This window comes from Elephantulus edwardii, unplaced genomic scaffold (genome assembly GCF_000299155.1).
Source record: "Elephantulus edwardii isolate Elephantulus edwardi_28Jun2011 unplaced genomic scaffold, EleEdw1.0 scaffold00044, whole genome shotgun sequence".
In the NCBI taxonomy this organism is placed as follows: Eukaryota; Metazoa; Chordata; class Mammalia; order Macroscelidea; family Macroscelididae; genus Elephantulus; species Elephantulus edwardii.
The window spans coordinates 14,451,119-14,463,586 of NW_006399794.1; the positions used below are offsets into that span (position 1 = coordinate 14,451,119).

A 12,468-nucleotide genomic window follows, 5' to 3' on the forward strand; every position below is an offset into this window, starting at 1 on the left:
ATCATCACAATCAATCTTTGGGCTTGGTTCCTAGAATCCCAGAACTAGACATTTATACTCAGGAAAAAATAGGAAATAAGAAAAACTTTGTTGTTACAAAGCTCGTGATTTTATTACTGCATCTGAAGTTAGCGAAGCATATTGGAAGACAACATGGAATACCACCAGCAGCAAAGACCATTCCAGTTGAGAATGACACATAATGATTATTCTACAGACACTAAGCACTGCGGGCTCCCTGAGGGCCAGGGTAGCGGCTGAGCCAGCTTGGAATCTAGGGAATCCAGCATCAGACCTGGCATAGAGCAATTGCTGGAAATGTTCTTGTCTTAATAATTCCTAGCAATATAAGGAACAGAAGTTCCTTATATTCCGAAGAATATGCAAAGTTAAATGAACGAAACAGGATACAAAGTTGCACCTGTGCACCGGCTTAACCTACCCACAGCCCTTGAGTAGATTCTGACTCAGAGTGAGCACACAGGACTGACAGAACTGCCCAAAAGGGTCTCTAAAGTCACAATCTTTTTTTTTTTAATTATTTTGTGTGCGTGTACCGTCAAATCAGATCTGACTGGTACAGGAGGATATTGCGCCTCCTTCTCTGGCAGAGCATCTGGTGGATTCGAACCGTGTTTCTCTGGGATTGCAGTGCAGCTTCTTGCCACTAGGCCACCAGAGCTCCCCATTAAAGTCACAATCTTTATGGAAGCAGACTGCCTGCCTTATCTTTCTCCCAAGGCACAGCTGATGAGTTTGAACCTTATGGTCAGCAGCCAAGAGCTTTAGCCACTGCATCATCAGGGATCCGTCTGTGGTTTAAATGAAGTGTATGTTATCGATACCCCTCACTAAGGGCTAGAGAAAACCAGGAAAACGGTTCAGCCAGGAAAATTTGGGCTCTGGGAAGTTCATTTTTTCATTTCTTCTTACTATTGGTGTAATACAGTTTATAAAAGTATTTTCCCTCCTAAAAGTGTTGCCCAGAGCCCTGAGGATCTTGGTAGTTGGACACTGAAGCCTAGAATCAGCTGAGCTGGGGCTCGAGGTTGCCATGCTGATGCACAACTTAGCAGTTCTCAGCATCATCTAGCAGTGCTCACACTATGGCTCTCCTCTTAGAAATCAGTACATTGTGGAGTGTAGAAGCCAGAGGGGATCCAGCACCCTCCCATATTCAAGAATCCTCCAAGCTGGGGACCCAGGACACAGGCAATTACAACTACAGTTAGTCAGGGTAAGGATGAAGGGAAGCCAGAGATTTGAGTACAGGGAGGGGTGACTACTCAGTGTCTTAATGGAAGAATAGAAAAGCAGGTGGCACTCGAGTGAAAAGGAGGGGCAGGAGCTCCTGGCAGAGGTGATGGCATGAGCCCGGGCACTAGAAACAGCCTGGGCTTGTTGGCAGAAGGAAAAGGCTCATGTAGTTCCATGAGGTAACCCAAGTGAATAAGGATGGAGGTGGAAGGAAATGGAGCTGTCCCTTGGGAGCCTCGAATTGTGCTCATTCATTCATCCATTCAGTAAATGCTAATTGCATGCCAGCTCTGTGCGCTCTATGCTAGGAGCTCTGCAAGTTCACCTAATGCCATCCTCTTGAGCACATGGGAGGAAGGAAAATCATACTGGAAAGATTTGCAAACAATGGCTCAGAAAAGTGAGATAGGAGGACCAACCTGGAGCCCCAAGAAACATGCACTGACGGAAGGTTCATGAGGCCTAGGAGCTGTTGGGGATGTTAGAAGAATGGCAACAGATGTTGGAGCTATCTGAATGGTCTCTCAACTACCACCTGCCTGGGGCAGAGGGACCTGGAAGAAACCAGAGAGCACATGGAGGGGATAACCAACATAGGGCCTCCATCTTTGGACTTCAATATGCCACGTGCAAAATAGTCAGACAAATCCCACATCCCCTCTTCTCTGCAGAGATGAGAATCTGGCAGCAGTTCTCCCCAACCCATGTCTTCTCCCTTAGCTTGGGTCCTCTGAAACTGGTGGAGAATAGAGGTGTTACCTCCTCTCCCCTGCTAAGAGCTCCTTCCCTGAGCAGATACTGCTGGGCTCTGCCCTGCTGGTCTCCATCCAGGACTGAGTGACTCAGCCCAGCACTGCCTCCTTCCTCCTCCTTTTTCCTCTCATCTCTGGCCTCGCTGGACCCCTCTGCCCACTCCAGGCTCCACAGCAGTAGCCCCAGCTCTGCAGCAATGATGAATGTTCTGTCCTAACATCTCAGAAGCTGACCTCTTGGTCTGTAACTCCTGTCATTTGGCTGTGATCTGGGGGAACAGTGAGACACAGACAGCAGAAAGGGCCAGAAAGGGAGGTAGGGGAGACAAGTAGACAAGGCCAAATCGGACACACAGATACCAAGAGATAGAAAGCCAAAGCAGATAATCACCACCAGTGGTCCCATGCCCCCCAAAGTAAGTGCACGTGTACATTCCAAGCTTCTACTGAACATCATCTTCTCCATAGCCCACAGGTCTCTGATATTCAGCATATCTAATATTGTTGTACTATCTCCCCTCAGTGTTCTATCTTCTCTCTTTCTCTCTTAAACCTGGAACCTGGGTGCAACTTCTTTGTACTTATCCCTAATTCTCACATTCTATTCAGTCTATGCCGCTAACTCTGCCCTGAGCATTCGACTTGGTCATGTCTTTGCCAGCAGCTTCTCTTTACCAACCCCAGCAGGCTCCACCATACTTGCTTGTACGACTGACTTCAGCAGCTACTTTGTCTCTGCTTTCCTGGCTCCCAGACCAATCTGCTCCTGCAACCAGCTTTCTAAAAAAACAGAGCGGATCACGGCACTATCCAACTAGAAAGTCTCTGTTGTCTCTTTCTCTGCCTTCAGGATAAAATCCAAACCTCAAATATCCTCTTCCCTCAGGTTCTGCCTCTTTGGCTTCCTCATTCCTCGCCCTTGCCCTGTTCATGTCCTGGAAAGCCAGCTTTACCGAGAGACTCACTAAAAACCTTCTTAGCTTGCTGCTTGTCTTCTGCTGTGCACCCCCACCCCTACCCCACAGGCCCACAGTCTACCCACTTTCAAATGAAGCCCCTTCTTCTTACTATCTTACTTCCCGCCCCCATGCTATCAGTCACTGGCTCCTTCACCATGAGTTTGAACTTGCCTCAGATAATACTTTTCACAAGGGGCTGCCACTGTCTCCATCTGTTTTCTGGCCATGCTTTGAGTCAAATGAGAACAGGGCCTGGGTCTGATCAGTCTCCAGAACCATAGCATAGTGGCTAGCAGAGCAGGTGGGAGCCATGAAAAGGGTCTACTAAATAAATAAATAACTGGAAACAAACTGAGGAAAAGGGAAAGTAAAGACACAAAGACAGAGGTAGTAACAACTGTAGAGGTGAACAAAGACATATTTTGAAAACACACTCCCAAAGGGTAAACCTTGAGAAAAACCTAGAACAAGGGCAGAGGTTTTGGATTAAGCAGGAGGCAAACCATGGCTGAGCCAGGAGGCGAGAGCCACCCAGAGACAGCTGAAGAGACATAATTGGATCAGGGACAGCTCTGCTTCTGCAGTGAGGGGGTGTGACTCACACACACACAGAGTAATGCCAGGCACAGAAACACAGACAGTCCCACACTTGGAGGCACAAACATGCAACCGCAGGACCCACACATACACTCAACATGGGTTTACTGAGCCTTGCCAGGTGCTTAACTGCATGAGTGCTAGATGTCTGCGCTAGAGTTACTCACTGTCTGCCTAACTAACGGTCATTTCACACAGTCACTCACAACCCAGTTCCACAAGCAGAAGGACCAGATAGACAATCTGCCACTGCCATCACATCACTCTGTCCTCAACACACAACCCACCATCTGGTATCTTATTGAGTTATTTTGTTTGCTTCTGTTTTGCTTGTCTGCTCCTCAGTATTGTAAAACTCATGACAACAGAGTCCTGATCTGTCTGGTTTGTCACTCCATTCCCAGAGATAACATGATACTTGGTACATAGTATGTGTTCAACAAAAAAGTGCTGAGTGAATAAATAGCTAAAAGAATGGTGGAGACGCAAGAAAACTCCAACCCCGTCTCACAATCGAATGGACTGACAAATTACAGTATGTTCACACAATGGAATACTATGCAGCATGCAGAAACATTGATTTTGTAAATTAATACCTAACTTGGGAGGGACTGGTGAGAATTATGCTGGGTGAAATAAATTAGTCCCACAAGGACAAATATTGTATAAAACCATTATTGTAGAATGAGTATAAGGATTCAAGGGGAAGGGAGGGTGGAAGCAGAGGAGTAAGGCTGTGCCAGGGGGTGAGGGGGGTGTGCAATTAATTACGGGGTTGTACAGTTTGATGGGTGGAGAGTGAGGGAAATTGGAAGAATCTGGTCTGAAAAACAATGTATGTGAATTTTGTAAATAAACTAGTATAAATAAAAAATAATTTAAAAAAACAAACTCCAACCCCTCTGCCTGTCAGGCCTCTGCCTCTAGACACCTCCCTGGCCTAGTACTAGGTCCAAGCTTGCTAGAAGGGACCAAAGACAGAGGAGGGAAACCAAAGCATGATGAAGGGAAATTTAGGGTATTGAGAGGCATATAGAGGGCCCAGACAGCATGTATGGGGAGACAGATCACTCCTCATATCACATAGGGGGTTGAGAAATGTGTACATGTGCAGGCATTGCTCACCGACCTCAGGACATAAGGATTCTGGAGAGACATCAGGTGGGCTAGTATCTGCCTTCAGGGAGCCATGCTAAGAAGCAAAGAATTGTTAGACTGAAGTCTCAAGAGAATAACTGAACCTCAGGCTGTAAGACAGGTGAGAAGAGCCCTTCTTTGATACGGAATCCACCACTATGTTCAAGGCCTGCCACTTTCTTCCACTGCCTATGCTTCTGCTTCTCCCCAACCTGAGTGTGCTTCTCTGCCCAGGTCAGAGGGACGGGTATGGCATCAGGGCTGAGCAGGGTTTTTGTCCCAGTCTATGCTTAGTGACAAATTAGTGCCCAGATCTATAGCCAATCTGTTTCTTATAAGAGGCTGGAGTGTCTTGGCCAAGGTCCCAGACCCCAGCAGTGCACCAGGCCTCTAGGGTCAAGGCACCCATGGCCCTGGCTCCAAGAAGCCCAGCCAGGTGCGGGGACACAAGGGAGGAAAGAAAACCCATCTGTCTCCCGGACTCCTTCCTTTCTCTCATCTCTTGAAACTTTAAAGACTCTCGGCTGGAAACTGAGCTAGGTCTCGTTAAAGTTTAAAGGCTGAAGCCTGGGGAGCTGGGCATGGAGGGCACAGAGCCAGTCAGGGGGTTGAGAGCACATCCAGTCCCAGGAGGGGACACAGACTGGAGGCACCCCCACCCTATTTGCTCACACAGAAGTTTCTCACCCATATGGCATGGGTCAAGAAGGTTGCATAGCCATGTGGTCTTGCACCCTAGCCTGCACATCACCTCACAGTATGCACATTGCAATGGTTTACACTGTAACCATTATGTCCATCCATTATCCTCCGAAATCTAAATATGATCCTTAAACCATATTCACAACCATCCCTGCTTCTGTGCAGGTCTCTGCATCTCTGCCCAGATAAGCACAGCAGCAGCCTCCTACCGACCTTCTCTAAAGCTCCCCACTTGCACCCAGAGTCTCCAAGATATATGCCTCAGGGCCTTGGTTCTCTCTCTAATCATTCCTGGTTCCTTTCGTTCCAGGTCTCATACTGAACCATCTACAGTTCTCCAAACACACTATCCCTTCTCTAGTCTCTGCTCCTCTGGAATGATGCTGATGCTGACTATCAAATGTATGCACATCATTCACGACCCAGTCCCAAAACGATTACCTGTGTGGTCCTCCCTGATCCCCAACACTGGCTCCTCTTGATTCCTACAGCTCCTATGGCAAGGCCCTAACAGCACCCAATGAGAAGTTTTATTGTTTCTCTGTCCTCATCCTCCCGTGCAGAAAGTAAATAGTCACATAATGAACAAATGAATGGCTGATGAACCTGGAAGCAGGCAGGACTGCCCTCCTATCCACATTTGACAGATGGGCAAGTTGAAGTCTTTGTGGAGCAGCAACCTGCCCAGGGTCACACAGCTGAACCCTGTTTTCTCTCCTCTATATTCAACCCACACGTCTCCTCTAGGAGGTCTTCCTTAAGACTTAAAACCTCCAGCCATCTCTAGCCTTTCCCATTCAGAAGGTCTAGATCATGCAGGAGTTGAGCCAGGTAACAAGGTAACAAGAGCTCAATGCCTATCTCTAAAATATGTCCCTCCTCCAGAGTGAGTGCTCAGGTGCAATCTCTAAGTTATGCCCTTCCTCCCCAAATTCCAAGATGGAAGATTGTCAGCAGAAACACTCACCTTTCTCTTGTCTGGCTACCTCAGTCAAGTGACTTTTCTATTTGTGTCACCTCAGAATTTCTTTCTGTGTACCTTGGAATGTCATTCTATGCACCTCTGGTGTCCCTTTGGATATGAGTCTGGGGGCAAGTGTCTGCCTCTGCCCCGCCTCTCACTGAGACTCTGAGAGAGACTGACTAGCATGTTCTCTGTGGAGCCTGGTTTCCTAAAGAAGTGCTGGAACCACTGTTGCCCCATGCCAAGTTAGAGCTGAGTCAGTAAGTTTAGCCTTGAGTTCAGGACCCCCGTGTGGGGACCTCTCTGGTGGCACAGGCTGGCAAGGCCTTGGTCATCTGTCTTTATTCACTGTGTCCAGGAGTTCAAAGGACCCACGCCCAACTTCTAGCCTAAGATGAAGTTGGTCTCTATAAACCACCTGCCCAACAATTTCCTGTAGAGATGGGAGAAATGAACACAAAGGAGACAAAGGCCAGGCTTGATCTGAATTTACCTAAATCTAAAGCCCTAAAACCAGATTAACTCCCAACCCTGCCACCACAGATAAGACTGACTCAGAGAGGTGAAGTGACCCCCAAGGTCATACAGTGAAGGCTGGGCTCTTGCCCAGCTGGGTGTCCTCCAGGCTGCCCTTTCACAATGATACAGCACACAGAGGTGCAGCACAAAAGTGAGGTAATATGTGAGTTACTCAGTTCTTGTGCAGAATGGACCTAATAATCTAATAACCAAGGGGGTGTAGAAAGCTCAGCCTCAGAGACTCAAGAATCTGAGTTCTAACTCTGCCTCGGTCACTTTCTAGCTGTCTGTCTTTGCCAAAGTAAATTCTGGCTCTAAGCCTCAGTTGCTACACTGTTCAATGGATCTAATAAGGCCTATCCTGGGATGGTTATGAGAGGACATAACAAAAATACCTAGCACTTGATACACAATCCAAACATGGTCCTCCTGTGCCTGCCTTTACCTCTGTACTCCATAGACTTAGAACTCAGGTAGCCAGTGGTGTGGGAGAAGGTGGACAGTACAGTAGAGAAGGGAGATATCACAGGAGCTTTCTCTAAAGGGGAAGGGGAGGAGTGCAAGACAGGAAATCAAAGGAGACAGGTTCCCCCTGCCCAGCTTCCTGTGGCAAGAGGAACCTTGGGTTCTCAGCCACATTCACTAAAAAGACCTCCAAGCCTGCTCTAGCTTTCAAGATCCTAAAGGTCTCTGTCAGCCTGGTCCAGTCTGACTATAAAGTCAGGTTTACATTAGATCCCAGCTCTACTTCTACTGGCTGCTGGAAAAGATCTGCCCTATGCAAGAGGCACTGACTGGGGATGACCTAAAACACATCTCTCCACCAGGATCTGAGAGTCTCTGAGGAGTGTCCAGCCTTATTCTTCTGCTTCTCATACAGCTGGCCAAATAGGGTGGACATGCAGTGGCATGAGAGTTAAGTACATGAGTACCTAGTCCAGGGCTGCGCAGGCCCTCTAATGTTTGGTGTCTATCTCTTCAACTCTTCATCTCCTTCTCATGGGCCTTAGAGCAGCTAGTGAGTTCAGAGACTCAAAGAGCCAGGGAGGCCCAATAATACAGATAAATCATTCAGCAGGGTATGGTTGGTTCATACCCTAAGAAGATCCCACAGTCAGGACTGAACCCTAGTCTCTTTCCCATATGACCTCCTGGTTTCCCTTTTCTCATGCCACCACAGAAGTTGAAAGGAAGGCTGGCCAGGGCATTGAGAGAGCTGGATTCCAAGCTACCCTCTGGCCTTACACCCAGGATTCATTTTCAGCAAGAGGTGGTATCTGCTTTATATTCAGTATCCAGGGCACAGTGTAGGCCTGGGGCCAGGCCAGGATGGAGGCCAAAAGGGAGGGAATAGGTGGAAATGGCCTTCAACAATCCCTTCCCTCAGTCCTGGCTTTGACTTCTGGGCCTGGAGCCACAGTGACTTCCAGGGACCTCTGGACGGACCTAGGGGCAGGGAGAAGATGGCATATCTGGGGAAAGGAAGTGAACCAGTAAATATGTAGGTGGGACTCCACCCCTTACTCTTGGGACCAAGTGCACAGGGCACGTGGAGGGGGCAGCTGGCTCTCTCAGATCAGTGGGCAGGCCAGGAACAGACTAGGGCAGGAAAGGCTGGGGTGGGTGGCAGAAGCTCAGCAAATAACTGCAGTTGAGTCCCAGCCTCCTGGAGTGGCCCAATCACCACCGGAACTCGGAACTCGGGCTTCAGACCTGCCAAATGACCTTGTCAAGCCACTCCCCTTTCTGGGTTTTCTCATCTCTCAAAGGATGAGCTGAGAACACCGTGTCCTTCAAAGAGTTATTGATGAGCTATGATGCTGTAATGTTGACTAATGATGTGGTCCCAGGCAGAGAGGGGAGGGGCTCTGAAGTCAACTGGCTTTTGAGTTCTGCTCCTACCTAGCTGCTACATGACCTTAGGCAAATGGCATTAATTCTATAAATCTGTTTCTTTCTTTGTCACATGAATACAAGCTTACTATTGCCAGAACTTGCATGAGTAAACAGTAGACAGATAAAAATGTTTAGCTCAGAAAAGGGGTTCTTCTTATCAGAAATGCAATCAGCTGCATAGAACATAAAACCCCTAAAATCTTGGGGATGGAAAGATCAGAGACCTCTACTTACTATCTCCCAGACTGCTGGTCAAAATGCAGGGCCAGCCCAGCCCCATTGAGATGCTATAACCTCTTCTTTGAGCCAGCTCTCTGTTTACCTCCTGTTTCCAACCCTCCCTCCATTGCAGAGGGCAGAGTTAGAAGGAAGCAATATGGAGATAATTAAAACAGAAAAGAGTAGGCTATGAGGTTGGTGATCTGGATTTTAGGCCTACATCTGCTGGGACTCTGCAGAGTGACCAGGGCTGGTCCCTGCCCATTTCTGAACGTCTCTATCTTCACATGTACCTCAGGAGTGGGGGAGGGGTTCATGAAACAGGGATTGCAAAAGGGCTTTTAAACCTCTGCTCAGTTAGAGAAGAAAGAAAGGCTGGGGTCCTGGCTGCTAGGAAGAGTATGTCTTGCCCACATTCTTACAACACCTCAGTTTTTCAGGTCCCCCTTGCCCCAGGGAAGACTACCCAATCTGTCCACAAGGGGGTCTGTTGTGGCCCCCAGACCCACCAACTTCAGTTCTCGGTTGGACTGGTTTATTTATTAACCAAGGCAGATGGAGAAGGTAGTTCTGCCCTGTTGACACAGAGGGTGGGGGTACTGAACCTGGTCAGACCTTTCCCTCCCCTCTTTCTGAGAGCCAGTTTAATGGAAAAACTTTTGCTTCTCCACTTCACTGTGCACTGCCAGTCTGAAATTTTTTCCAGGTCCCAGCCTTGTTGCATTCATTTGTTCCTTTCCTCATTCATTCATCCAACACGACTCTTCAATTTTGTGTTTGATACTGGGGATGCAAAAAGGGATAAAAACCTGTCCCTGCCTTTAGGGACATACCAACTGCTTTTTCCTTGCTTGCTCCTCAGACTCAGACAAGGGTCAAACTCTTGGGAGAACACTCTCTTCAGTCTTAGGTAGTATGGGATTTACAGGATTCTCAGACCTGCGCAGAAAGAGGAACTAGGACAGAGTCTCCAAGATAGGGAGACACACACAGATACCTGGATACAGAGACAGTCAAATGGCCAGACTAGAGATAGAATCTTAGTGAAGAAAAAATAGAAAAAGAACAGGCCAGAAGGTCACATGAGACAGATGAATAAAGCAGTAAAACACTAAGAGTGATAAAGAAAGATGCAAAATTAGAGGGGAAAGGTCAGATAGCTTGAGGCTAAAACAACCCAGCTCTCTTGAAACCACATCCCAGACAAGAAAGGCCCTTTCCTCCTCCAGTCCATCCATACCCAAAGGCTTCTAAGTCCAGCACTCTGCCTCCTTTGCTATTAGAATGTATTCCTTCCACGTGCATAGAGAAGGAGGCAAAAGAAAGGAAAGCAAAGAGCAGAGACAGCCTATTCCTCTACCAAGAGCCAACGGAGGGAAGACCAGACCACTTTCAAAATGGGACACTCACAGAAATGCTGGTTGTGCTGAAGGCAGCTCTTGCAATTGCTAGAGCAGTCTCCAACATTACTACACCATCCTGATTTCCAGAGGAAGTGTGTCTGGGACTCAAACCCCTCAAAGCAAGGAGAAACAGGAGAACTGTAGGATTGTGACCAAGGTAGGGGACTGACTGTTGAGGGAGCTAATGTGTCTGCATCAGCCATCTGTGATGGCTTCCATGACCTCAGGCCCCTTCTTCCTCCAATTCACCCTGGAATGGCCCTGAGTAAGGCAAGGACATCAAAGTTTTGCCTTTGGAATCTGTCAATCACAATATGAGTCCTTGCAGAAAACTCAGGGAATAGCCAAGGAGGAAAGTGGGAGGAGGAGGGCATGAGGCAGGGAGGATTCAGGCCTTTGGCACCCAAGATCACAGAGAACAGAGACAGAAACCCAGCTCAGGCTGGAAGATCTGGGAGTTGAGGACAGAAGAGCTCAGTAGGAGACTCACATCTGGAGTGACTCAGGTCAGGGACTGGATGAAGATCTATGGAGTAGAGGGATCCCAGAGGGAGCCTACTCTCCTAAATGGGCCTGGAAGCAGCCCACCTAAGGAGAGAGTGGAGTTAAGGCTTGTTCCCTGGTCTAACACTGGATGAATGAACCAGAGCCAGTCACATTCCTTCCCTGGGTCTCTGGCCCGTTTGTGTCCTAGGGGCTTGGCCTGGGAAGCTGTGCCTCCCCTGGCAGGAGGCTCTCTCTAGGCCCTGATGCACATCCAGGTGTCTGTGTCTGAGGCAGTGTCAGAGGCAGTATGGGTGCAGTGGGGGCAGTAACCCTGGCAGGGCAACCCTACCTTGATCTTGTGCAGTGTCCGGTCCATTTCCACAGCCTGCACCCACACGGACACACCAGCCTTGCTGTAGGTCAGGTTCCAGCCCACTTCGGCTTCACACTCTGACCGAAAGCTGCGGAAGTCCTGGTCGTCTGGTACCTGGACGCTGTCACGACCCAGGACTGGTCGTTGCCCTTGGGGCTCTATGGAAGCTGCTGGTTTCTCCATAGAGCGAGTGGGGAGGCCCTGGGCCCCGGTCCTAGCTGGGTTCTCCGGGTTCTCCGCGGAGGATCCAATAACGTCGACGCGGCTGCAGATGCTGACGCCACCTTCCTGGGACCTGCAAGACCGGTTTGGGGACCCAGTCAGTGCGCTGGGGCACGGGTGCGGCTTCCTGGGGTCCTAGGCAGGCAGAGGAAGAGTTAGAGATAAGCAGAGACTAGCCCCCGGCTAAGGCAGGCAGGCACGGGACAGTCACCAACGCCATTCCCCAGACCTTCCGGGGTTGATGGGGGGGGCTGTGTACAGAGTGCAAGGAACCCATGCGCATCTGTTAAGACCCTAAGTGAAGGTGAGGACGGAGGTGACAGCCCGGAGGGGGCTTGTGCAGTGGTGGCTGATTGGCCCAACTAAGTCGGCAGCCGCGCCGGAACTGTGCACCCAGGGAGTGGTGGGGGCGGGGTGGGGCGCGGGCCGCTCACCTGTGCCCGCTGCTGCTCCGCCGGGTCCAGGCGCGGGTGGCGTGCGCCGCCGCCGCTCCCGCCGGGGCGACCTGGGGCTGCGCGGGGGCAATGGGGGGGAGGAGCAGTAGGTACGGCCGCCCAGCCCTGCCCCTTGCCCCCCGCCCCGCGCGCCCCCTCTCCCTCCCTTCCTCCCTCCCTCTGGGATCGGCTCTGGGGCTCCCGCGCTCGCCTCCGTTGGGTATTTTCCAGGCTGCGGAGGTGAAGCTGACAGAGCCCACAGTCCCGCCCCGCCCCGCCCCGCCCCGCAGGGTCCTAGTGTCCGCCCGCGACAACCCCCGGGAAGGGACCGAGCACGCAGCTCTGGGTCAGCAGCCTCGAGCCATCAGGGTGGGGTTGGGAGCAGGATGGAGCGGGGACAAGAGTGAGTGGACTTTGGGAAAGAGGGGCTAGGAGGAACTAGAAGAGGGATTCTGGAAGTTAATTGTAAACCCCTTTTCTCCACCCACCTCCTAGTCTCACAGATACATTACTCTGCAATAACCTACTTATACACAGGCATGCTGTCC

At 49.9% G+C, this 12,468-nt stretch overlaps 1 protein-coding gene across 1 annotated transcript in view; it reads right to left on the reverse strand.

Moving 5' to 3' along the window:
- Positions 1-11,556, reverse strand: part of STARD10 (StAR-related lipid transfer (START) domain containing 10) — a 28,462-nt gene extending 16,906 nt beyond the window's left edge. The window contains exon 1 of the mRNA XM_006885554.1: positions 11,241-11,556. Coding sequence (XP_006885616.1) covers positions 11,241-11,447 — 207 coding nt within the window. The 5' untranslated portion in view covers positions 11,448-11,556. The remainder of the gene's footprint in view (positions 1-11,240) is intronic.
- Positions 11,557-12,468: the final 912 nt, after the last annotated feature.